The 25953-nt window shown below is 38.2% G+C and overlaps 3 protein-coding genes and 1 long non-coding RNA gene across 8 annotated transcripts; 2 read left to right on the top strand and 2 right to left on the bottom strand.

Moving 5' to 3' along the window:
* Window positions 1-614: 614 nt before the first annotated feature.
* LOC144202744 (LIM domain and actin-binding protein 1-like) lies at window positions 615-12718 on the bottom strand. Of its 4 annotated transcripts, XM_077725699.1 has the most exons (10): window positions 12561-12718; window positions 10960-11075; window positions 6036-6102; window positions 4755-4843; window positions 4609-4674; window positions 4480-4534; window positions 4347-4390; window positions 3243-3376; window positions 2318-2655; window positions 616-1301 (listed from the first exon to the last, which is right to left on the bottom strand). In XM_077725699.1, exons 1-10 carry the CDS (start codon window positions 12586-12588, stop codon window positions 796-798), a joined length of 1443 nt encoding a protein of 480 aa, XP_077581825.1. In that variant the 5' UTR covers window positions 12589-12718; the 3' UTR covers window positions 616-795. The 4 variants fall into 4 exon arrangements, with proteins under 4 accessions (XP_077581852.1, XP_077581844.1, XP_077581835.1 ...); XM_077725726.1 differs by lacking the exons at window positions 10960-11075; window positions 12561-12718 and adding an exon at window positions 10604-10767 and having other exon boundaries at window positions 615-1301; XM_077725718.1 differs by lacking the exons at window positions 10960-11075; window positions 12561-12718 and adding an exon at window positions 9423-9535 and having other exon boundaries at window positions 615-1301.
* On the top strand, window positions 9623-11321 carry LOC144202767 (uncharacterized). Its single transcript, XR_013327557.1, has 2 exons — window positions 9623-9689; window positions 10727-11321. It is a non-coding gene; the product is annotated as an uncharacterized LOC144202767 (long non-coding RNA).
* A 1112-nt stretch (window positions 12719-13830) lies between the features above and the next one.
* taf8 (TAF8 RNA polymerase II, TATA box binding protein (TBP)-associated factor) lies at window positions 13831-18069 on the top strand. 2 transcript variants are annotated; one of them, XM_077725751.1, is made up of 8 exons: window positions 13831-14042; window positions 14914-15073; window positions 15145-15243; window positions 15982-16044; window positions 16130-16254; window positions 16570-16717; window positions 17471-17604; window positions 17759-18069. In XM_077725751.1, the coding sequence occupies exons 1-8, from the start codon at window positions 13992-13994 to the stop codon at window positions 17897-17899; spliced, it is 921 nt and encodes a 306-aa protein (XP_077581877.1). In that variant the 5' UTR covers window positions 13831-13991; the 3' UTR covers window positions 17900-18069. The 2 variants fall into 2 exon arrangements, with proteins under 2 accessions (XP_077581877.1, XP_077581866.1); XM_077725740.1 differs by having other exon boundaries at window positions 13835-14042; window positions 17471-17610.
* Window positions 18070-19118: 1049 nt separating this feature from the next.
* Window positions 19119-25779, bottom strand: LOC144200651 (V-type proton ATPase subunit S1-like). The gene is made up of 9 exons (XM_077722899.1): window positions 25614-25779; window positions 24827-24947; window positions 23605-23679; window positions 23346-23536; window positions 23232-23269; window positions 21817-22138; window positions 21710-21745; window positions 20677-20914; window positions 19119-19527 (listed from the first exon to the last, which is right to left on the bottom strand). The coding sequence occupies exons 1-9, from the start codon at window positions 25742-25744 to the stop codon at window positions 19315-19317; spliced, it is 1365 nt and encodes a 454-aa protein (XP_077579025.1). The 5' UTR covers window positions 25745-25779; the 3' UTR covers window positions 19119-19314.
* Window positions 25780-25953: the final 174 nt, after the last annotated feature.

The raw sequence follows: 25953 nt of genomic DNA, 5'->3' as shown, positions 1-25953 counted from the left end.
GGGCGGGGTTGCCAGATATGAATGAATTCTTCCCAGATATGAATTATTCTCTTTATGTATTGTTCATAATTTCGTCTCTTTTATGTATTTGTTGAGGGGGCGGGGTTGCCAGATGGTAAGGAATTCTCCCTTGATGTGTCGAGGGCCAGGTTGCCAGATAGAAAGGATAGCTGCCATTTGCGTTTTTTTTTATAATTTCGTCTCTTATGTGTTTTAAAAGTATTACATTAAATGGGGAAAATATTGTTTAGATACAAAAATGTTTATTTGAACTTTTATTAAAAAGGAAGAACGTTCATATTTTAAAATGAAAATTATTTATTTAAAAACAATATATTTGAGGGGATATTTTATTTACATTAAAAGGTACAAGTGGAATTTACCAAATATTCAATTTTCCTTATTTTTGAAAATGTTTTTGAAATAAAAAAATGCTATTTAAAAACAACTGCAAATTATTTAAAAAAATGATCCCTTTTTAATATGAACTTAATTGAAAAAATATAAAAAATAAAGAAACCTTAACAAAAACAACCCCCGATTCAAGTATTTGGTTTATTTTCATTCTCTTTCAGCAGTTTCCAATAAAGAAATTATCTCCAATTGCCCCTCCCCCACCTCCAAAATCCCCCCCAAAAATAGCATCAAATACATTCAACACTTAATTGTCTACATATAAAAAATATTGGCCAAAGTGGGATAAATTTGAATTGGATTACACTTTAAAGACCTTCAAGTTAGCAAAGAAAGGTCCCGGAAGGTAGAAAATAGGCACAGCGAAAGATTCTCCAAGGTCTAAAAATCCCCCTCATCTTCATCCTCCTCTTCATCCAGGTAGCGATTTTGTTTGATCATTTCCTCCACGGACATCTCAAGCTCCGCCTTCTCGTCCCCCTCCCCCTCCTCCCCCTCCCCCTCCCAGAAGCCCACATCCTGGGGTGAGCGACTGGCCTCCTTCTCGGGCTCCCATTGGTCTTCCTCCTTTTCGTCCGTCTCGTCCGTCTCGTCGTCATCCTCCCGAACTACTTCCGCATCGCTCCCTTCAAGCTCCGCCCCCTCGGCATTTTCGCCGTCTTTTTCAGGCGCGTCACCGCCGTCCTTCCCCGGGACGTCTTGGCTTTTCTTCCCCGATTCGTCGGTCCCCGGGCGTTCCTTTTCCGTCTCGGGGTCACAGCCGGGTGAGAAAGCCTCCGCGGGCTGTTCGGGGGGCGGTGAGGAGTCCTCCGGGGGCCACTTGGCTCGGATGGACTTTCCGGCCCCGTCGGAGGGCGTGGCCAAGATAGCTTGCACGTCGTCCAAGCCTGTCGCCAGAACAAATTTTATTCATTTTTTTTTGAACCGCTTATCCTCACGAGGTTCGTGGGGGGTGCTGGAGCAATAATTACTTAGCAACTTAGCAAATAATTACTTAGCAATTCAGCAAATAATTACTTCTCATATAATTACTTAGCAACTTAGCAAGTAATTACTTAGCAACTTAGCAAATAATTACTTAGCAAATAATTACTTAGCATATAATTACTTAGCATATAATTACTTAGCATATAATTACTTAGCAACATAGCAAATAATTACTTAGCAACTTAGCAAATAATTACTTAGCAACTTAGCAAATAATTACTTAGCAAATAATTACTTAGCAAATAATTACTTAGCAAATAATTACTTAGCAAATAATTACTTAGCCAATAATTACTTAGCATATAATTACTTAGGAACTTAGCAAATAATTTCTTAGCAACGTAGCATACAATTACTTAGCAGCTTAGCAAATAATTTCTTAGCAATGTAGCAAATAATTACTTGGCATATAATTACTTAGCAAATAATTACTTAGCATATAATTACTTAGCATATAATTACTTAGCAAATAATTACTTAGCAAATAATTACTTAGCAAATAATTACTTAGCAATTTAGCACATAATTACTTCGCAACTTAGCAAATATTTACTTAGCAATTTAGAAAATAATTACTTAGCATATAATTACTTTGCAACTTAGCAAATAATTAGTTAGGAACTTAGCAAATATTTACTTAGCAAATAATTACTTAACATATAGTTACTTAGCATATAATTAGCCTAGCATGCATGTTTCGGGGATACTTTTTGGGGAATGTGGGGGTGCTGGAGCCTATCCCAGCTAACTATGGGCACTAGGAGGGCGACACCCTGAATTGGTGGCCAGCCAATCACAGGGCACTAGGAGACAAATGACAATAATTTAGGCTCACACTCATAGCTAGGGATTACTTAGCATACAATTAGCCTAGCATACATATTTTGGGGATATGTGGAGAAAACCCACGACTCACCCTCGTCGTTTTCTGGTTGCGGCGGCCATGAAATCTTCAGCCTCCGCGCTTCCGGCGGCCTGTCGCTCTTCTCGGTCGAACCTTGGCCCAGCGCCTCCATGTTGGCCGTCAGGACGTTGACTTTGGCGATGGGGGAGTCCTCCACGTTGGCGTCGGAGGCGCGATGACCGGCGGTGGCCCTGGGGGGCGACGTCTCGCCCGCCTCGGCTTTACTCTCCCACAATTCCTTGTGGGGACGGTGTCCGAAACCCTCGTCGTAGTTGCCCTTGGCTTTGAAGAGCTGGCAGAAATGCGGCTTGCAGTAGACGTTGTTGTGCAGGGACGCGTAGTTAGCCAAACTGTAATAAAATACATATTTAATTCAAATTTTTATTGTTATTATTAAATAAATATAATGAGATTTAAAGCTTTAACACAAAGTGTACAAATAATAACAAATAATAAATAAAGTAGTCAAAAACAAATAAATAATCCATAAATAGCACTAAATGATAAACAGGGTGGTACAGTGGGGAAGTGGTTAGCATGTCGGCCTCACACTAGGAGATTCTGGGTTTAAATCCAGGGTGTTCCACGGTACCCAGAATAAACCCCCACAAGCCTAGCGAGACCATGCAAATTCCACAGAGTTAAAACCCACTTGGGATTCGAACCCAGAACCCTACACCACTCTTTCACAACCCGTAAAATTTACATTTATTTTTTTCAATTTGATTTTTTTACTCAAAAAGAGGGTATTTTATATTTTTTTTTAAAATAAATATTTGAAGCAGAATATTTCCCGTTGGCTGGGATAGGCTCCAGCACCCCCCGCGACCCTATTGGGGATAAGTGCTTATAAATATAAATATGAATGATCATTTTTTACACAGTGACGTTTTGTTGGCATGGATATTGCAGAAAAAGGGGCGGGGCCACTGCTTACCTGAGTTTGGTGTTGCAATGACAGCATCGGAAGCAAGCGCTGTGAAACACTTGCTGATTGGCTACCAGCCTTTCCAGAGGATAAACCGTCTTCTGGCAGGACACGCATGGCTCCCGCGTGGGAAGGCAGAAACTCTGTAACCCCGAGAAAAGCAAAGCGTCAGACCATATTTGGAGCTTCTCTTATTTCACGCCCATTCTGCGACCCATTAATGACCACTATGTTCACCAGGTGAGTCAATTGGGAGTGCTAAATTAGCCTAGCATCCCTTTAGAGAGCTAAACTAGCCTAGCATCCATTTAGAGTGCTAAATTAGCCTAGCATCCATTTAGAGTGCGAAATTAGCCTAGCAGTGCTAAATTAGCCTAATATCAATTTAGAGTGCTAAATTAGCTTAGCATCCATTTAGAGTGCGAAATTAGCCTAGCATCCATGAATTAGCCTAACGTCCATTTAGAGTGCTAAATTAGCTTAGCATCCATGAATTAGTCTAGCATCCATGTGGAGTGGTAAATTACCCTAGCATCCATGAATTAGCCTAGCATCAATTTAAAGGGCTAAATTAGCTTAGCATCCATTTAGAGTGCTAAATTAGCCTACCATCCATGAATTAGCCTAGCATCCATTTAGAGTGCAAAATTAGCCTAGCATCCATGAATGAGCCTAGCATCCATTTAGAGTGCTAAATTAGCCTAGCATCCATGAATTAGCCTAACATCCATTTAGAGTGCTAAATTAGCTTAGCATCCATTTAGGGTGCTAAATTAGCCTAGAATTCATTTAGAGTGCTAAATTAGCATAGCATCTGTTTATAGTGCTAAATTAGCCTACCATCAATTTAGAGTGCTAAATTAGCCTAGAATTCATTCAGAGTAATAAATTAGCCTAGCTTCCATTTAAAGTGCTAAATTAGCATCACATCCATTTAGTGCTAAATTAGCCTAGCATCCATGAATCAGCCTAGCATCCATTTAGAATGCTGAATTAGCCTCGCATTAATTTAGAGTGCTAAGTAAGCCTAGCATCCATTCAGAGTGCTGAATTAGCCTAGCATCTATTTACCGTGCTAAATTAGCCTAAGTCAGCTAGCTTGTCGAAACTTACCCTGGGAGTTTTCACTGGAGAAAAGTTTACAGCATTCTCACCATCTGTGGGATAAAAAAAAAAAACTTACTCAACCCCATTCGCTATACATGTTGCTAATGCTAATGCTAATGCTACTTAAAAAATATGTCACCGTTGTTCTCAGCAATAAAACTTCTCCTGACGCTCGGTGGCTCCGCCTCCGGGCTCTGTAATCAAAGTGGAATCATGGTTAGCGTTAGCATCAAGTCATTCCAATAAAGCTAACGTTAGCTTAGCTCACAGTGTCCAGAGAGAAGGGTGGCACGTTCTCCTTCTGTTTGCCGTCAAATGATTCTTGTAGATCAGTCTGGGGGGACGGAAATGATTCATTATCATATTTGAACTGATTGGACAGCGGTAGTCGAATGGTTGTTTGGCAGAACTCACAGCGACTGGAGTGGCTTCCTGTTTGGAAATGGCCGCCTGGTAGAGCGCCATCCTGTCCCGGAGTGGCGTCGAATCTTCCAGACTTCCGTCTGTTGTAAACACAAAACAACATGGAAACTTTCTTTTAAAAAATATATACATATAAATATATATCATTAAAAAATATATGTATCAGTTTTTAAAAGGAAAATAGGGTTTCCCTAAATTATTGACAGTTATGAGATTGGTTAACGTCATGAAAATAATAATAATATTAAGAATATTCTTAAAACATTTTTCTTAAAAATGAGAATGATGCTAGTAGGCTAACCTATAGCCTACTAGCATCATTCTCTTTTTTATGATTTTAACCGCTAAAGTCATGAAATTATTTGTTTTTCTGGATAAAGGGGGATTTTCCTATAAAATATTCAAATGCTAAGCCACGCTATACGACATTATGCTCTGCTACGCTAAGTTATGCTATGCTACACTGTGCTACACTGTGCTATGCTGTTATTCTATGCTATATTATGCTAGGCTACGCTATGTTATGCTTTGCTATATTATGCTTTGCTATATTATGCTTTGCTATATTATGCTTTGCTATATTATGCTTTGCTATATTATGCTTTGCTATATTATGCTTTGCTATATTATGCTTTGCTATATTATGCTTTGCTATATTATGCTTTGCTATATTATGCTTTGCTATATTATGATTTGCTATATTATGCTAGGCTACGCTATGTTATGCTATGCTATGATATGTTATGATGCACTATGTTACGCTATGCTATATTACACTACAGTATTCTACAATAAGCTAGTCTACGCTATTCTATGCTACGTAATGCTATGCTACATTATGCTACGCTATGCTATGTAATGCTATGCTGTACTATGCTATGCTATTAGCCAAAAGGCATTGAAAAACTACATTTCTGGGGTGTTTCCAACTGTATTCAATTATACTCTGAGATTAAAGTCATAAAAATATATTTTTTTCTATATTTCCAAATGTATACAATGATGCTATGGGGCTAAAGTCACCAAAATATCAATTCTTTTCCAAAAAGAGGATTCAATTATTTCTCAAAACATGAAAATGCTATGCTATTACTGTTTATTTTCCATACCTGTTCTAATTTACTTTCATCTTCTTCTTATCTATTATCTATGTTTTGACAGCTTAAAGTATAACAGACATTAGTGTCTTAAAAAAATAATAACTTTAAATAAACAACGTCACTTTGACTAAGTAAATAGAATTAAGAGAGAAGAAGATGAAGAAGAGCCTACCCCCCAGTATCTCCTCCATTTTGGCTCTATTTGCCTTTCCTCTGGGCGACTGCTCTCTTGATGAAACCTTGACAGAAAAAAGCAGGAAAACTAAATAGGACGCAATCAAACAGGCGCCCGACACCAAAAAGCGGACCCACATTGCTTCCTTCATCACACAAAAACACACAAAAACACACACACACACTACACACTTCAAACTACGCGATTAAGTGTTGTACATTAGAGGAATCAGAATTTAAAAAAAAAACACTGCCACTGTGGTAAGTGTGTGCGTGTGTGTGTGTGTGCGTGACTTTAATCCCGGTAATGAGCTCAGAAGGCCGACAGACAACCCCGTCTGAGCGAGACAAAACACGTCTCGGCTTCCTTTGGGAATATTTCCAACGCCAGCAGGGCCGGTTTTCTACTATGAGCAATCTAGGTGGTTGCCCAAGGCGCCACATGTTTGGGGGCGAACATGTTTTTTTTTTTTTAGTTATAATGGTAGTAAGGCTTGATGGTGGAGCGCAGGTGGGTGAAAAGTGGTGGTTGGGGGGCTGATTGTGGCCCGCCGTATCAGTTTGTGTGGCCCGGGGAGGTAAATGATGAGTGATGACGTTCTGTTTTAGGATCAAATTCAAATGAATATAGATGGATATTAGATTTTTTTTATTTTCCCCCTTTTACATCAATCATTGTCATTTTTAATCAATTTTTCTGTTTTTAGTTAAAAAATATTTTGTTGAATCTAAAAAATACTGAATATTCAGGGCTTTTAATCTAGTTATTTTAATTTTATTTAAAAAAATCTAAATATGATGTATATTAAATTTCCTGATTTTCCCACTTTCAAATCACTCATTGTCATATTTTTAATCCATTCTTTCTGTGCTTTTAGTTCAAAAATCATTTTGTAAATTCTAAAAATATATATTTTTAAAAAGCTAAAATAAACATTGTTTTAGATCTATAAAAAACGGAATAATCAGGGTTCTTTTATTTCATTTATATAAAAAAAATCTAAATATGATATATATTAAATTTCCCGATTTTACCCCTTTTAAATCAACAATTGTCATTTTTAATCCATTTTTTTTTCTGTTTTTAGCTCAAAAATCATTTAGTAAAATGAATTGAAAGGAATTTTCAGGCATTTTAATCCAGTTCTTTTAATTCATTTATATATAAAAAAATCTAAATATGATGTATATGAAATTTCCTGATGATCCCCCTTTTGAATCAATAATTGTCATTTTTTAATCAATTTTTTCAGTGTTTTTAGTTCAAAAATCATTTAGAAAAATCTAAAAATCTATTTTAAAAAAGCTAAAATAAATATTGTTTTAGATCTATAAAAAACTGAATACTCAGGGCTTTTAATCCACTTCTTTTAATCCATTTATTAAATAAAAATCTAAATATGATCTATATTAAATTTCCTGATTTTGGCCCTTTTAAATCAATAATTGTTATTTTTTAATCAATTTTTCTGAGTTTTTAGTTCAAAAATCATTTTTAAAAATTTAAAAATATATTTAAAAAAAGCTAAAATAAACATTGTTTTAGATATCTAAAAAAACTGAATATTGAGGGATTTTAATCAGGTTCTTTTAATCCATTTATAATTTAAAAAACTAAATATTTTATCTATAATAGTCCAGCCCACGTGAAATCAAGTTGACGTTAAAGCAGCCCGCGAAGCAACCCGAATCTCCCACTCTTAACCGTAGATAAAAATCAAATAGAATCTACCTTTTCCCCAAGAAGACAAACAACAACAACAGGCATGGGCGTTCTGTTCTGTCTACGTGGTCCTCAGCTGGTGTCCAATCTCAGACTGAGCAATCTGGCCCAGATTGCCTCGGGACACAAAGGGGATGATGAAAGGGGTTGGAGCGTGTGGCGGGGGGGTCGCGGGGGGGGTCGCCGGAAGGGGGGGGGGGGGAGAAAAAAAAGAGGGAGCGGGGCGCCTTGAAATCCAGGTCGTCTGGATGAGGTCAAGCCAACGGAGCCATGGAGCTTCTTGCTAAGGATGACCTCATTTTTCAAGAATTTCCTGTCTTAGTTTTAAAGAGGGGGGGGGGGGGGCACTTTTTTGTAGCTTTTAAAGTCCCCCCCCCCCCCCCACATGTGTGAATGGATTCACTTTATTAGGCCACAAACTAGCGTTTTTTATGTAAAATAAAGGAAAACAAGCATATTTTTTTTAGTTTAAGTTTGTTTTGGGCCAGAAAACTACAAATGTTATCTAGTGAGTATTGGGCGCCATGTTTTCGCACTGTATGTCAATGCTAAAGTGAGAGAGAGGTTAAAAGCTAGCGCTATGTTTGCGCACCATGATTGGAATTGAATGTCAATGCTAACGTGAGATAGATGCTAAAAGCTAGCGCTTGGTTGCGCACTGCAATTGGAACTGTGTCAATGCTAACATGAGATAGATGCTAAATGTGAGTGCCATGTACAATTGGAACTGTATGTCAATGCTAACGCGAGATGAATGCTAAATGCTAGCGCTTGGTTTGCGCACTACAATTGGAATTGTGTGTCAATGCTAACATGAGATAGATGCTAAAAACTAGTGTCATGTTTGTCCACCACAATGTATGTCAATGCTAACGCAAGACAGATGCTAAAAGCTAGCGTCATTTTCGTGCACTACAATTGGAACTGTGTCAGTGCTAACATGAGGTGGATGCTAAAAGTTAGCGCTATGTTTCCGCATTACAATTGGAACTGTATGACAATGCTAATGCGAGATAAATGCTAAAAGCTAGCTTATTATAAACATTTATAACCCGCCTGGTGTTAACTTTTTTTTTTTTTTTTTAACTTTAATGCATTCTGTTTTCTTCTCTGAAGTCATCTAATCCTTCTTCTACTGACCGGCGGCCATTTTGGGGCGGACGCGTGTCAGTTGGTAATAAAAACTCATATTATTACGCAATTTAGCCACTCATTCAAAAAAATATGCCGTAAAAATGTTAGCATCCACTAAAACGTGTTTAGCGCATCCGGCTCGCAGTTCTACGGTCAAGGGTTCGATCCCGGGTGGATCCTCACAGTGTAACGTTTGCATAGTCTTACTGGGCTTGCCTGGATTTTCTCCGGGTAACCCAAAAATACATGCTAGGTTAGCTAGTTGAACACTTTAAATGGTCGCTAGCTAGCTCCAGCACCCTTCGCGACCCTTGTAAGCAATTTAGAAAATAAATGAATATATAAAACAGCCATTATAGAAAGCGAACCCCCCAAAAAAGATAATTTCCATTATTTTTTTGCCCCAGTGCTAATGCTAATGCTAACAACGAGACAAACTGAATGGACAGCCATTTTAAAACCACATAAGACCAATCTTACCTCATTTATCTCCTCATATTCCGAATATTTTGACAAAAATATACTCACTGTCTGGAAAGGCTTCGGCCCGTTTAAGCGCACTTTTCAGGCATCATACGATGATGCAAAGTGGCTGTGCGGGGGTGCTTGAGTTGCTTTATGATGAAAGGTGATGGCTTAAAGACAACCACATGTCATACAGCCGACTCCCCCCAATCAGCCCGTTTTGTCATTATGTCATCGTTATGTCATTTTGACATGAGTCATTTATTTAAGGGCGCATGAGTAGTTAGCTGAGGTGGACTCCAGCACCCCCTGTGAGCCTTGTGAGGATAAGTGGATATAGGAATTGAATGAAGTTAAAAAAAAAATAATTGTGCGTTGTTAAGTCACAATGGCTGGGCCTCAGTTTGGGGTGTATATAGTTAGCTCCAGCACCCCCGGTGAACCTTGTGAGGATAAGCGGTATGGAAATTGATTTAAAGTGTTTTTTGTGTGGGTTGTTCAGTTGGATTGGCAGCGCTTCATTTTGGGATGTCCCCGATTTGGTATCCATAGCTAGGTCAGATCGACTCCAGCACCCCCGGCGAACCTTGTGAGGATATGTGGTCTGGAAATTGATTTAATGTATTTTTTTGTACGAGTTGTTCAGTCAGATTGGCTGGGCCTCATTTTGGGGTGTCCTCGATTTGGTGTCCATACCTAGGTGAGATCGACTCCAGCACCCCCGGCGAACCTTGCGGTATGAAAATTGAATGCATTTTTTTTCATTTTTGTGTGTGGGTTGTTCAGTCGGATTGGATGTGCCTCCTTTTGGGATGTACCCGATTTGGTGTACATAGTTATCTGGAAAAGACTCCAGCACCCCCAGCGAACCTTGTCAGGATAAGTGGTATGGAAATTTACTGTTTAAAAATATTTTTGGTGTGTCTTTCCATCGCATTGGCTTACCACCGTTTAAATGTTACACATTTCCTGGTTCCCATAGTTAGCTTGGATATACTCCAGCACCCCCGCGAACCTTGTCAGGATAAGTGGTATGGAAATTGAGTATTTTTAAAAAATGGTCTGTATTTCCATCGCATTGGCTTTCCACCGCTTAAATTAGTTACACATTGCCTAGTTCCCATAGTTAGCCTTGGACAGACTCCAGCACCCCTCGCGAACCTTGTCAGGATAAGTGGTATGGAAATTGAGTGAGTATATTTTTAAAAATACTTTTGGTGTATCTTTCCATCGCATAGGCTTACCACCGCTTCAATTAGTTCCACATTGCCTGGCTCTCATAGTTAGCTTGGATATACTCCAGCACCCCCCGCGACCATGATGGATAAACAGCCCGGGAATTGAATCAAAGTATTTTTTTCCGCTAGGCCCGCATGACTCCACTCCGTCACGCTCCAGTTTTAACCGTTGCGGAGATGCGGTGGTAGATCAGCTGAAGGAAGACAACCATGTGACCACCAATATGACGTCATTGACGGACCGCGTGATTGCTCCCCGCCGATGCCCGATAACGAAGGGCCAATGGGAGTGGCTTCAAGGGACCGTGACGTATTGGAATTGCCAATGGGTTATTCTACGGGTGAATGTGGCTACTACGCACCTGCTCCGTCCCGGACTTTTCAAAGATCATTTTGAGGTTTTGGAGGGGGACGCTAAGTCTCTCTGAAGCGGGGACTTCGGTAGACCGGGGCTTGTCCTGCTCTGGGACGTCCATACCTGCGAGAAAAGAAGGGGGAAAGCTAAATTAGGTTGGATTTTATGCCTTATTAGCAGTGGAACATGATACAGTAACACCCCCGTTATTGTGGATAAAGTGGTTCGGTCCAGCCAAAATCGACAAGTGAGGGCACCAATACTTAAAAAAACTAATGAATTCTTCATAGGAGTAGGAGTGGCTTCTGGTTATTATGGGTTATTTTTGAGAATGTAAAAAAGTCATAGAATAAATTTAAAATAAGACGCCTTGTGGTTAACTCGCCTGACTTTGTTTCGGGATTGATTCCCGCAGGCGGTGTTAGGGTTGAGAGTGCAGATAGAGTTTGTCTCTTTGTTTGCCCGACGACTGACTGGCGACCAGTCGAGTATTAAAATGAATTATACATATATAATTAAATTCATATACATTAATTTATTTTATATATATTTGTATCAAATGGATTAATTTAATGGTATATAAATATGATAAGACTACATGCTTTACAAAAATACAATATATAGAATACAATTTAAAAAAAAAATTGAGTTCAGTGAACTAGGTTCGCGGGGGTGCCGGAGCCTATCATAACTAACTAGGTGCGGGACACCTTGAATTGCAAAGGGACTATTTAGCATACAATTAGCCTAGCATGATTTTTTTTTGGGATGTGGGAGGAAACCGGAGTCGGTACCCAGAGAAAACCCACACAGGACCGCGAAGAACATCCCAACTCCGAACGACCTGGATTCGAATTCAGGACACCAGAACTGAGAAGCCAAAGTGCTAACCACTCAATCGTGAAAGTAAACATTTTAAAAATAGCCCAATTTTTTTTTTCTTATTCACTTTTTTTTTATCCAAGATTTTTTTCAATCACAAAATTTAGAAAAAATAATAAAACTGAAGATAAAAATAAATATTTCAGGTTTTTGCTTATTTTTCCATTTAAAAAAAAACATTAAAAAAATCAAAAAACAAGAATGTACTCCTATTAAAAAGCCTCCAAAATAGCATTCATACAAATTAAAATAAATTAAAAACAATCATTCCACGACCCAAAAAATGCTAGTCAGCGAACATAACGTCAAAAAAATGACGTTGCCAAAAAAGAATTTGACACCCCTCAATTAGTCACTGAACCAAAACGCTCTTTAAACTTAAAGCTAACACTTCTTAGCTTCATAAAAATTAGCTTCCCAAACATTAACATGTCTCAAAACCCAAAAACAAAGACAAGAAGAAAACATTTTCCCCCCTAGAAGTCTTTCCAAGCCTCCAAAAATGATGACTCACCATTCCTCAAACTTAACCGGCGACCAATCCGACAAAAAAACCCTTAAAAGTCCAATTTTTATCTCAAGGGAGGACAACAGAAAGAAGAAAAAGAACAACCGAGACAGGAAACAACTGCACACAAAGACAAAGAACCATTCAAAAAGAGCCTGACTAGAAAGTTTGAAACCCCCCCCCCTTTAAAAAAAAAAAAACATTAAAAAAGGCCCAACCTGAGAATGGCTGGAGACTGGTCGCCATGGAGCGGTCGCTGGATCTCCGGCGTTGGACGAGAGACGCTCCAGATGTGGCAGCTTTTGGGAAAAAAGGAGCTGGTCGTAGAGAGACAGGAAAGAAAGGAAGGAAACTGGGAGGGAGTGACGGGAGGGGGGCGTGGCCAAAGGGAAATCACAAACAGGGATAGTCACAGATGGAAACTGGGAAGAAAAAAACCCAACAGGAAATGGAGGAAAGTGCTGGAGAATGACGGGTCTTCAGTTTCACGCAAGGGGTGGTTTTTCCTATGGGAATAAGTGCGACTGAGTCCCGTGCGGAGTCCATTTTGGGGCGGCTTAGAGTTATGGTTGAATGTTGTTTGGTTGGTTGGTTGGTTGGTTGGTTGGTTGGTTGGTTATTGGAAGTCCTAGTGTGGAGATTTTTTTTGTGGGGAGATTTTATTGTTGTTAGGGTGATTTTTATTTTATGATTGGATGTTGGGGTCCTAGTGGATTGTATTTGCAGGTCGGGGGTCGTGGGTTTAAATCCGGGTTGGTGGAGTTTATATGAAGTGAAGGGGAAATAAAGTAGGATTTTTTTGGAATGTTTTTTTTATGTTGTTTATTTTTTTAGATAACATCATAAAATAATTTAGTGGGAGGATTGGTGGTTGAGTGGTTAGTGCATTGGCCTCACAGCTCTGGGGTTGTGGGTTCAAATGCAAGTTAGTGGAAAAAATGCATTTTTTGGGAAGTATTTTTAGTTTTTTAATTTTTCTTGATTTAACATATTGGAATCTGATAGTGCGGGTGGTGGTTGAGTGGTTAGCGCATTGGCCTCAGGGGAACTGGGTTCAAATCCAGGTCAGTGGAGTTTGCATGAAATGGCATTTTTGGGGATTTTTTTAAAATTATTTTTTCTATAAAATCACAAATTAATTGTGTGATGGCCTGGCGGATGAGTGGTTAGCTCATTGGCCTAACATTTGGGGGCCTGGGTTTAAATCCAGTTTAGTCCCAACTGTAAAACGGTTCCGAGCCAATATGAGATCAAAAGGTCAACAATGTGATGCGGGAATAAAATGAGTTTGGCAACCTTGTAACGGAAAAAAAACAATAGAATCGTTTGACAAATAAGTCTTCCATTATACTCATAGGCGAAAGAGTGATGGTTTCGTCCCCCGTTTTTGTTATTATATGAAAACATACAGTTTCATAAAAGGAGAAATTGTATCTTTAATGTAGCGGAAGTTTGTGTTTTGTACTGGCGTCTATGTATCTGGGCGGATTTGACAGTCCAGACAGATTTTCTTAACTGGCAACCCTGAAAGTGACGTCACAGGCACGGTGTTTACGAATGGCGGCTATGGAGATTTAGCTCGGAAAACCCGAAAGAGGAGTTTTTTGAAGGCAAGAACTTCAAGTTAGGACGCGTTTTTGTAAAAACGCATGAATATGGACGCGGCCGTGGCGACGGGAGTTTCGCTGGCGACTGGCGGGGTGAGAACGTCCACCATTCGGCAGAGACGCTAGCTCGCTAGCTAGTAGCTAGCTTGTGAGCCAAGCTAGCTAAACGTTTACGACGTTCGTGAAATACGTTTAGGATTTATTTAGTTGACGTATTTGCTCGTTGGCTTCATTATTAAGGTTTACATTGAATAATTGAGCAGTTAATAATGTTGAAAATGTTTATTTGTGGATATAATCGCTCCGTGGGTAGGTTCGTCACATTGCGATGTTTATTCTTTTTTAAGGGGTCGAATTCTTTTTTTTTTTTTTTGTGAGCCACGTTGAAGTTACGTTTTTACTAGTGGGGCTGTGACGTCAAATTAGGGCGACGTAATTGATCGGAGGAAAATAATTTGTTTATATATTTTTTAATTAAAAGGAAATTAGTAAATGTTCTATTTATTTACTTTGAGTAAACATCTTCGTTTTATTTGTTAGTTTTGCTAAATTTTCGATTTGAAAATAACAAATAGTGAAATTGGGGGAGGGGGTATATTTTGTTTACATTTAAAAAATTACATTGGAAAATAAAAGGGGAAACGTCTGTGTTATATTTATTACTTTTTCTTAAATTTCAGATTTGAAAACTATTTTTTTTTTTGGATTGTACAAATGGCGGGAAAACTTTTTGTTTACGTTTAAAAATATTTGTAGACAGTAAAATTGGGGTAACTACTTTTTGTTTACATTCAAAAATAAAAGGTTGAAAGAATAAACGTCTCTCTTTTGTTTATTAGTTATGCTAAATTTCAGTTTAAATACATTTAGATGGTGAATTTGGGGAAACACATTTTTTGTTTACGTTTAAAAAGTACTGTTTCAAATGTAAAAAGTGAAAGTTTAACAATTTTTGCCTTGCTAGCGCGCGGGTGGTGCTAAAGCCGCCACTAGCCCCCTGGAGAATTACCACCTGGCTCGACGGCGGACCCTACAGGTCGCAGTGAGCGCCCTCCTGACCGAGTGCGGGTTCGACTCTGCCGAGAAGGTCGCCGTGGAAACGCTGACGGAAATGATGCAGAGCTGTAAGTTCAAAATATTTTTGTCCAATCAAAGTCACGTGATTCAGATTCGTGATGCCATTTTGTTTTTTCAGATATAACGGAAATTGGACGCTGCGCCAAATCGTATTGCGAACACACGGCGAGGAGCGTCCCGACTCTCTCCGATACGGTGCTAACGCTAATTGAAATGGGTAAGTTTATTTTATTTTACCGTATTTTCTCGCATATAAGCCGTATTTGTCGCTAAAAAATGATGACCCAGGGTACGGTTTATATGCGCATAAATTCAACTTGACATTTAAAGGTTTTATAGTGGTGAGGATTAAGGATGGTGGATTGAATGATGCTAATTTAATATAAAATGATGTTAAACTATTAAAAGTATGAAAATTGTCCATTAGTGGGCGCCTTATACAAGAGAAATGGTCAAATTCAACCATTTTAAGGGTGTGGCTTAAACACGGACGCGGCTAATATTTGAGAAAATATGGTAGCTATCACCCCCAATTTTACCACATTCAGCGCATATTTCAAAATCATGTTTTTAATTTGAATAAATTATACATCTAAATAAATCAAACTGAATATTTCCTGGTTTCGTCTTACTTTTTATGATTTTATTTCAATATTAACTTCATTTTTTTGTACATTTGTACTGCTATTAAAAGCATAATTTCAAAATCATGTTTTTAATTATAAAAGTTAAAAGTTAAATAAATTAAACTGAATATTTCCTGGTTTCGTCCTACTTTTTATGATTTTATTTCAATATTAACTTCAATATTTAGTACTGTGAAGTCAAGGCCTTTTCCCTTAATCAGGAAATAATCACCAATGTGGATTTACATTAAACATCTCGCCCCCTGCTGTTCAGTCTTGGCATTGCATTTATATATATTTTTTTCCATCAATTAATTTATTTCGTACAGGCTTCAATGTGGACACCCTCCCCGTGTACGCCAAGCGCTCGCAAAGGATGGTCATCACTGCACGTAAGAAGCTCCTCCCCCCCAATGCCCCGCCCCCGACTTCACCACATAAACAGCCACCATAAAAATGTCCGCCCATTTTTTTCAGCTCCGGTCACCAACCAACCAATGACCCCCAAAGCCTTGTCGGCCGGACTCAAACGCACGCACCCGGCGCACATCCCGGGCCATTACCCAGAATTCCCGGACCCGCACACCTACATCAAAACCCCCGTGAGTCAAAAACGATTAGCTTTTTAAGCATGTCGGCTTCGCAGTTTTGAGGTCGTGGGCTCGATCCTGGGCGGAGCTTCACTGTAAAGTACTGATCAGGGTGGCTGGGATAGGCTCCAGCACCCCCTTATACCGCAACTTTTGTGAGAATATGTGGTTTTACAACATGAATGAAGTTTGAAGTGTCCAAGATCAACGTGTCACTTGGCGAGCAGTTCAGAAAAATTCAGTTATTGTTATTTTTGTTACCCTAAAAAAAGCCACGCGCGTATTTCCGGGAATAACGTAGATTCCTTACCTTGTTTCCGTGCGCAGACATTCCGGGAACCCGTGTCCGACTACCAGGTGGTGCGGGAGAAAGCGGCCACCCAGAGGCGGGACGTTGAGAGAGCGCTCACCCGCTTTATGGCCAAGACCAGCAAGACGCAGAGTCTCTTCAAAGATGACGTCACCGCCTTCCCCTGTAAGTCACGTAGAAGGATTATGGGGGGAGGAGCCCAAATATGGGGGGCAAAAATTGTATGACTGAGACTGGGTCCAATCCATTTCAATCACACGGTGCCAGAAGTGCCAGAAACAACAGGATGTGATGTAGAGTAAACAGGAAGTAGCCCAGAATTTTTAGTTATCAACAGGAAGTGAACAATGAATAAGAAGCAGCCCAGAATTGCCTTATAACCAAAAGGAAATGATCCCAAATGTGCAGGAAGTGACCGCATAGAGGCCCGAAATGTACAGGAAGTGACACCCGTAGTGAGTGGCCCAAAGTGTACAGGAAGTGACCACAGTGGCCCAAAATGTACAGGAAGTGATCACAAAGTGACCCAAAATGTAAAGGAAGTGACCATAGTGGCCCAAAATGTACAGGAAGTGGCCCAAAATGTACATGAAGTGACCACAGTGGCCCAAAATATACAGGAAGTGACCACAGTGGCCCAAAATATACAGGAAGTGACCACAGTGGCCCAAAATGTACAGGAAGTGACCCCGTAGTGAGTGCCCCAAAATGTGCAGGAAGTGTTCCTTTAGTGGCCCGAAATATAGAAAGTAACCCCGTAATGAGTGGCCCAAAATGTGCAGGATGTGACCACGTAGTGGCTCAAAATTTAGAGGAAGTGACCCGGTAGTGGCCCAAAACGTACAGGAAGCAACCCAGTCAAAAAACCCAAAAAGGTAATAGGCCTCACCCGCGTTCTTGCCCGTGTCCTTTCCTCAGTGATCGCTGCGCAGCCGAGCACCATCCCGTACCTCAGCGCCCTCTTGCCGTCCGAGCTGGAACTGCAAACGCTGGAGGACACGGATTCGATGGAGCAGGACGACCAGGCGGACGGCGACACCACTGGCAACCTCGTGAGCGTAAGCCGCCTCCCACACACATTATTGTCACATACAAGTATAATGAGATATATTGGTAGAATACAAATATAGCCACTAGGGGGCGTCCAACTGGTTTCTCATTTCACAATGTGCTTGACTTACCTTCTTTTTTAAATTTCTTTTCCAGGACGAATTGGCGGTAGACAAAGAAAACTCCATGCTGCCACCAGGGGGTGCCATTCCGCCCACTAAAAACTGCGAGGATAACGTGATTGACAACCCGTACTTGAGGCCTGTGAAAAAACCCAAAGTGAGGAGGAAGAAATAAAGTTTTGAGACTTTAATTTTTTTTGTCCCCTTATCTCGTTGTCATGGTTACCAGTATTTCTCAGCCACTTCCTGTCTTCAAGCACTCATTTCTAAGTCATTTTGAAACATTTGTTGTCAAGTCATTAATGAAAAGATTTTTTTTTGTGAATAAAAGTTTGTTAAAATGTATCTTCTGTCTTTTATAAATATACATTAAAAATACATTTAAATATTTATTTTAATTAAGGGCTCCAAAAGAACACAAAAAGACAAATGAATCCTCAAATAAAACAAAAAAGAATGACATTTTTGTACTATGCAACATTTTTTGAGGGTTGAAAACATAAATTATTAAATTAAAAGTAAAGGTGTTGGGAGATAGGGAGCAAAAATAATATTAAAAAATAGTTCATTTTGCATCTTTTTTTTACTTCTAAATATACGAATTTGATCTTTCTGTGATCATTCGGGTCAATGAGGATTTTGTTAGTATAAAAGCCACAAAAGTTCAATAAATGTGTTCGTCCATGCCCGTCATTTGAACAAATGTTTTACAGCGGGGGGACTATTTCTTGCAGCGGGCGATTAACAGACCACTGTTTTTTTTTTGTGTCAACATGACATTCACTATTTTAAATTTGGTAAAAATCTACTTCAGGTAGTTCAAGGGTTAAAGCACATAGGTTGGGGTCCAAAAAAAAAAAAATTATAGATATTTAAAAAAAAAATCCTCCGGACTACCGTATTTTCCGGACTATAAGCGGCACTTTCTTGGCTAAGGCTCATCCACACAATTGGTTTGTGATACATAAAATTAAAAATAATAATAATAAAAAATGAAAATAAAATAATCAAAAATGAAAATAACAATAATCCAAAATAAAATAAAAATAATCCAAAATAAAATAAAAATAATCCAAAATAAAATAAAAATAATCCAAAATAAAATAAAAATAATCCAAAAATAAAATAAAAATAATCCAAAATAAAATAAAAATAATCCAAAATAAAATAAAAATAATCCAAAATAAAATAAAAATAATCCAACATAAAATAAACAATAATTAAAAAATAAAAACAACAATACCCAAAAATAAAAACTATAAAACAAAATTTGAAAAAATAAAACTAAGAAAAAATAATAAATCAAAAATTTAAAACAAAACTAAAAATAATTAAAAAAATATATAAAAAAATAAAATTAAGAAAAAATAAATCAAAAATTAAAAAAGAAAATTAAAAATAGAAACACCCCAAAAAATCAAATTATTTTCCCCACCTCTGGATGGCGTACTCTTTTGGCTGGGGTGACTTACAGTCTGGAAAATAAGGTTCAAAATTTGAAGCCATCTCCTGGAAGAAAACAGTTTAGGCACTTGCATGGGGAAGAAGGAGTGTGCGTTAGCATAGGAGCTAACAGCGCTACAAAACGCCTCACTCCGACTGAGGCACAGAAATGGACGGTCCCTTGGGGTCGTCGAAGCGGTCCATGGTGTTGAGTTGGGTGATCATGTGTAGGCCGTAGACCAGGATGGACAGCATGAGGAGGGACGTCAAGGTCCCCATCCAAATGCCCGGCGTGAAGAAACCCGCGCAGTCGCTGGCGTACGAGAAATCGGTCCCGTTGGCCAATCCGAAGCCTTGAATCTACAAAAGGGGTGGAGTCAAAAAGTCATAGAAGTCACCTTTTAAATATTTGCAGAACAAAGTGGCATGTAGAGAAAATAAATTGCTCAATTTTGAATTTATGCTATAATAATGGCTATATTTTATTGATTTATTTATTTATTTACTACCTATTTATTTGTGTCTAAAATGTATTTTTTTGTTTTTGTATTCGAATACGGGATGAAGAAAATTATCTAAAAAAATAGAAAATATTTTTTGTTTGTTTTTCAAGTGGTTAGCATGTTAGCATGTTAGCATCAAAGCTCTGGGGTTCTAGGTTCAAATCCAGGTCTAGTCCACCTCTATGGACTTTGCATGTTCTGTGTGGGTTTTCTCCGGGTACTCCGCTTTCCTCCCACATTCCAAAAAACATGCATGCTAAGCTAACTGTATGCTAAATCGGCCTTAGCTATGATTGGTTGTTTGTCTCATGGTGCCCTGTGATTGGCTGGCCACCAATTCAGGGTGTTGTTCCCTGCCTCTGGCCCGGAGTACGCTGGGATAGGCTCCAGCACCCCCGCGACCCTAGTGAGGATAATCACAGGATAAACATTGATGGTCATACTCATAGCTAGAGGTGATTTAGCATATAATTAGCTTAGCAGGCATGTTTTAGGGATGTGGGAGGACACTAGTGCACCCGGGGAAAACCCACACAGGCCGAGGAAGAACAAGTAAAGTCTAAACAAGTATTTTAGCATGGATTTTCACATTTTATGAACTTAAAAAATATTTATATTTGAAAATTAAGAACCAAAAGTAATTGTTATTGCTATTTAAAAAATCTCATTTGATAAATGGGTGTTTAACAAATAAAAGATTGAGTTTACAAACTTAAAAAAGGTGAAAAACAATTCAATGACTCGTCTATTAGTATCCGGCAGCCATTTTCGGTGAATATAAAAAATTTCAAATCCCTACGTTGCACGGTTTGGACAAACATAGCGATAGAATCTTAACATACCCACACATACACCCATAACTTGTCTATTAGGATCTGGCAACCATTTCTGACCATCACAAAAAAAATCAAATCTCTACGTTGCACGGTTTGGACAAACATAGCGAGGGAATCTTAACATACCCACAAAAAATATGATTTTCCTCACCATTTTCGTGTTTGTTTACCTGAAAGTCGACGAAACGCAGCCTCCAATCGGCGAAGGCGGGATCGCTAGAATTGAGGGTGAGCAGGGCGTCGCCGAAATTGGCCACCGTCTGGCAACGGAAGGAATACTCGGACGGCGCCGAGATGGCGCGGTGGCCCGTGAAAGTGGCCGTGGTGCCGTTGGAGCTCAGTTGCACCGAGTCCAGTTTGAACCAGTTCCGGGCGGATGTTGGGTAAAAGCGTTGACTCATGGCGAAGCTGCAAAATCAAAATAAAGGAAAATTACTTTAGGTATGCAGTAAAAGTACTTGTAGTTGAAGTAGGGGGCAAAACACAGCTACTTCAAAGTACAGTAATCCCTCAATTATCACAAATTCACTAGAGTTATATTTTTCTGCTATTAATTATTTTTTAAATTATTACAGTTGTCCCCAAATATCGCAAATATTTTACCATTAATAATTTAAAAAAATATATTACAGTAGCAAGAGTTGTTTAATAAATAAAAATAAATCAAATAAATAAAAATGAATCAAATAAATAAAAATAAATCAAAATGAATCAAATAAATAAAAATAAATAAAAAGGAATACAATAAAAATAAATACAAAAGTTAAAATAATAAAAAAAGAATATTAAATAAAGTTAAAATAAAAATGAATCAAATAAATAAAAAGGAATAAAATAAAAATAAATACAAATAAGTTAAAATAGATTAAAATAGATAAAATGGATTAAAATTGATAAAAATAGATAATAAATCAATAAAAATAAATACCAATAAATTTAAAAAGATAAAAATGGATTTAAAAAAGAAATAAAAATCCATTAAAATCAATAAATTAAACAAAAATAAAGTTAGAGCCACTAGAATATAGTGGAGGTATAAAACAACTCCTAACCACTACAGTTCCATCTAGTGGATTGATAACACAACACACTACTTCTCATGAATAGATGTAGCCTTAGATGTAGTATGTTGTGCCCTCCATCCACTAGATGGAGCTGTAGCAGTTAGGAGTGGAAAATAGGGTAATTGAAAAAGGGGCATACCTGAGGCTAATGCCCGACGAGTACTGGAGGACCAGCCTGGGATAAAAAGAAGAAGAAAATTTCCATCAGGCATGTTTCAGGACAGCCTCGCGTGGGCGTGGACTCACAAGGCGCTGTCGGCGCCACAGCGCGAACCCGCCAAGGAGGGCGTCTGGGCGGCGAGGTCCGTCCACTGGGGCGACGGCGAGAAGCTGACGTTGAGGTTCTGCGCCCAAAGCATGATGCAAGGCCCCCCGGTTCCATTGAACATGATTGGAGCCGTGACTTCGGGGGGCGGAGCTTGGAGTAACGAGCGGGCGGCCCCGTCGTTGGCGAGTCTCTCCCATTGGTGGGCGGAGCTTACTCTCGAAGGGCGGACCCCCGTGTACATGGCGGTGTACGGGAGCATTTTGGTGGCCATGACGCCGGTGACATCGGATATGATGGCGTCTGAAAAAGACGGGAGGGGTAAATGTTTGGCAACCCGGGAAAGGAAAGCATGGAGTGGGGACAGGGGGTTGCCAGATTGGGAAGAAAGAAGTGTTGAAGTTAGTTTGGGGGCGATTTAGGAGTTGAAAAAAAAACCTATACATTCAAAATACATTAAAAAGAAAATCTGATGGATTTTACGATATTTCCTGTCTGCCACAAATTTTAAGTTATATTAAAATATTAAAATATATTAAAATGTATTTTTTCTAAAAAAATTAAAAATGGAAGTTAAAAAATAAACAAAAACTAATAACTACAAATTCAAAAATAAACCAATAAGAACAAACAGATAAATAAAAATACAGAAAGAATAATAAAAAAAATAGAAACAAATAAATAAAAATACGTAAAGAATAAAATAAATAAAAACAAATAAACACAAAATACATAAATTAATTAAAATACATAAGAATAAAAATAAAAATAAAAACATAAACAAAAATAAATGAATTAAAATACATAAAAATAATAAAAAAAAAATGTAAATAGTTTTAAAGTTCCTAAAGAAATGTGAAAATCCACAGAAAAAATGGAAGTTAAAAAATAAATAAAAACTAATTAAAAAAAATAAAAAATAAACAAATTAAAACAAATAGATAAATAAAAATAGATAAAGAAGAATAAAATAAATAAAAACAAATAAACAAATAAAGATAGATTAATTAAAATACATAAAGAAGAATAAAAATATAAATGAATAAAAACAAACAAACAAAAATAAATAAATTAAAATACATAAAAATAATGTAAAAAGTAAATAAAATGTAAATACATATAAATAAAAATATAATTGAATAAAATTGTAAATAAATTAAAATGTAAATAAATCGTCACAAATAAAAATACATAAAAATAAAGAAAAATACATAAAGATTGATAAAATTAAACACTTAAAACAGATTTTTTAAAGTTCCTAAAATATGTAAAAATCCACTCTAAAACTCAAGTTTGCTATAAGGACTGTAGTTAAAAAAAATATATTTCAATTAATAAATAGCAGAAAAACACAAAGCAGGAGGGATTACTGTAGTTTGAGACCCCTCCCCCTTACCATTGTCACGTAGAACTTCCTTGCAAGACTTCTGCGAGCTACAACACAAAAAACAAACACGTCACATAACTCCGCCCCCAAAACCTGAATGGGCCGCATTCCAACAGACATCACCTCGCGCAAGACGCCAACTCCACCACCAGCAAGTTGCCAATTTTTGTCTCCAGTCGGGCGCGTGCCAGCGAATCGGCGTCCACCAACGTGGGCGGGACGCCAAGTCGGCGCTCCAGCATCGCCAGCGTCGAGGATGCCGAGCACGCCACGGCGGGGAACGTCAGCGAGGACGCCGAATCCCGTAGCGACGCCTGGACGGCGAGTAACGGTCGGTTTTGGTGAAAAATTATTATTAATAACATTTGTGTTGAAAACTTACCCGCAGGTTGGCGAAGGCGCCATCTCGCTCGTTTCCGAACACGCCCCCAAAAACGGTGAAGTCATCCACGCTGAGCTGAACGCAAAAAAACAAAACAATTTGACATTATCCCGTTTTTTATGCGCATATAAGCCGTACTCTGGATTTAGTCATCATTTTTTAGCAAAAAATGATTTTTTTAATGCGCATATAAGCCATACCCAGGACGCAGTCATCATTTTTTTGCGACAATTACCTTTTTTATGCGCATATAAGCCTTACCTTGGATTCAGTCATCCTTTTTTAGTGACAAATACCATTTTTTTATGCGTAAATAAGCCTTACCTTGGATTCAGTCATCATTTTTAGCGACAAATATCGTTTATATGCGCATTTAAATCGTACCCTGGATTCATTCATAGTTTTTTTGCAACAAATACCTTTTTATTATACAGATATAAGCCGTACTCTGGATTTAGTCATCATATTTTAGCAAAAAATACCGTTTTTATGTGCATATAAGCCGTACCCTGGATTCAGTCATATTTTTTAGTGAAAAATACAAATTTTTAATGCGCATATAAGCCATACCCAGGACCCAGTCATCATTTTTTTGCGACAATTACCTTTTTTTATGCACATATAAGCCTTACCTTGGATTCAGTCATCATGTTTTAGTGACAAATACCATTTTTTATGCATATTTAAGCCGTATCCTGGATTCAGTCAACATATCTTTTAGCGACAAATACCGTTTTTAAGTGCATATAAGCCACACCTTGGATTTAGTCAACATTTTTAGCAAAAAAATTAAACAAAAATATGCGCATATAAGCCGTACCCTGGATTCAGTCAATATTTTTAGCGACAAATACCATTTTTTATGCGTATATAAGCCATACCCTGGATTGGGTCATCATTTTTAGCAACAAATACAGATTTTTATGCGCATATAACCCTTACCCTGAATTTAATCATTATTTTTAGCGACAAATACCATGTTTATGCGCATATAAGCCATACCCTGAATTCAATCATCATATTTTAGCAAAAAAAACATTTTTTGATACGCATATAAGCCGTACCCTGGATTCAGTAATCATATTTTAGAGACAAATACCGTTTTTCATGCGCATTAAGCCATAACCTGGATTCAGTCATCATTTTTTTAGCGACAAATACCATTTTTATGCACATATAAGCCGAAAAAATGATTAAGAGTCAAGGAAAGATTAACACTGACCTCGTCTTGCAGGAAGAAAAGAACGGTGTGGGCACCCGGGCCAAAGGCGGAGCCTAGGTAACTGTTGAGGCCATCGCTGGACAGGATGTGGCCCGCCGGGGACGGTGCCGCCACAGGTAAACTACACGACAAAAAATTGAATTTTATAAAAATATGGATGACAAGGTCATTAAAATACAATTTGGACTGTTAAAGCAAAGTTCTGAAATTATTAAAATGATATACTTCATCATATACTAATAATCCTGACGTTTCACAGTCAGAATTGTGCCAAAAAACAGAAAAAAATCCGAGATACGAGTCAGAATTCGGACTCGGAATTTTCAGCCAAAAAATGACAAACTGGTGAACGTCATCATGGCAAATTTGACTCGTTTTACGTTTTTATATACGGAACTTCCGTTTTTTCACATATATAACTCCACGGAAAAAAAAACAGGAAAGGAAAATGGAACATATGTAAAGGCTTAATAACCAGAAGTTCCCAAAATTAGTCATAAAAAAATACGAAACGTTCGAAATATCAGCGAAATATCTCCTAATTCAACTTTGAGACTGAACTTTTTTTCATATTTTGCCTATTTTCAAACACATACCCGACGTATATCATAAAATTTACCACTTAAACATGAATATTAAGTCTCTTTAGCACACAAACTTTCGCGAATATGTGTTTTTTCGGTTTTCCTTAGACGTAGGAGAAAAGTTAGTTATGCTTCGGAGCGTTAGCATTAGCATTACCGTAACAAACAGGCCTTCATTCCGGGCAACAAAGTAATATATTTACCTGCGGTTGGACCAAATGACAAGAGGCACTTGAGCGGTTGAGCTCGCTAACTTCAAATTGGTTAAAATGAAGGAAAATAGTAGAATAAGTCGAACTTTTCGGGGGCAGGTGCACGGAAATGCTTCCTCCATGTTTCACGAGTATTTTAGCTTTGGAAAGGGAAGGAACTAGCACGTGACGCACACCAGCTGACCGTCATGTGAGGACTCGGAGCGATGTTACTAGGTGCGGACGAATCGTAGGGAAACGCATTGGCGGCCATTTTGCGACAGACGGAAACATCTGTCGTGTTCGGTTGCAGTGGAAGAAACGTTGCCAGATTGGGTTAGGGTTAGGGTTA

The sequence above is a fragment of the Stigmatopora nigra genome, chromosome 1 (assembly GCF_051989575.1).
Source record: "Stigmatopora nigra isolate UIUO_SnigA chromosome 1, RoL_Snig_1.1, whole genome shotgun sequence".
NCBI classification, from domain to species: domain Eukaryota; kingdom Metazoa; phylum Chordata; class Actinopteri; order Syngnathiformes; family Syngnathidae; genus Stigmatopora; species Stigmatopora nigra.
Note: the sequence above shows the minus strand (reverse complement) of the source record. Positions and strands in the feature narration are given on the sequence as shown.

Coding starts and splice junctions, on each gene's coding strand:
- LOC144200651 (XM_077722899.1), bottom strand. CDS start 25,744: ATGGAGGAAGCATTTCCGTGCACCTGCCCCCGAAAAGTTCGACTTATT. Junction 22,139..23,231: donor GGAAGTTCTACGTGACAATG/GTAAGGGGGAGG, acceptor CGTCTTTTTCAG/ACGCCATCATATCCGATGTC. Junction 21,746..21,816: donor TGTGGCGCCGACAGCGCCTT/GTGAGTCCACGC, acceptor TTTTTATCCCAG/GCTGGTCCTCCAGTACTCGT.
- taf8 (XM_077725740.1), top strand. CDS start 13,992: ATGAATATGGACGCGGCCGTGGCGACGGGAGTTTCGCTGGCGACTGGC. Junction 16,045..16,129: donor AAGGATGGTCATCACTGCAC/GTAAGAAGCTCC, acceptor CATTTTTTTCAG/CTCCGGTCACCAACCAACCA. Junction 16,718..17,470: donor TGACGTCACCGCCTTCCCCT/GTAAGTCACGTA, acceptor TCCTTTCCTCAG/TGATCGCTGCGCAGCCGAGC.
- LOC144202744 (XM_077725699.1), bottom strand. CDS start 12,588: ATGGCGACCAGTCTCCAGCCATTCTCAG. Junction 6,103..10,959: donor AAAAGTCCGGGACGGAGCAG/GTGCGTAGTAGC, acceptor TTTTCTGTCAAG/GTTTCATCAAGAGAGCAGTC. Junction 4,675..4,754: donor AGGAAGCCACTCCAGTCGCT/GTGAGTTCTGCC, acceptor CCGTCCCCCCAG/ACTGATCTACAAGAATCATT.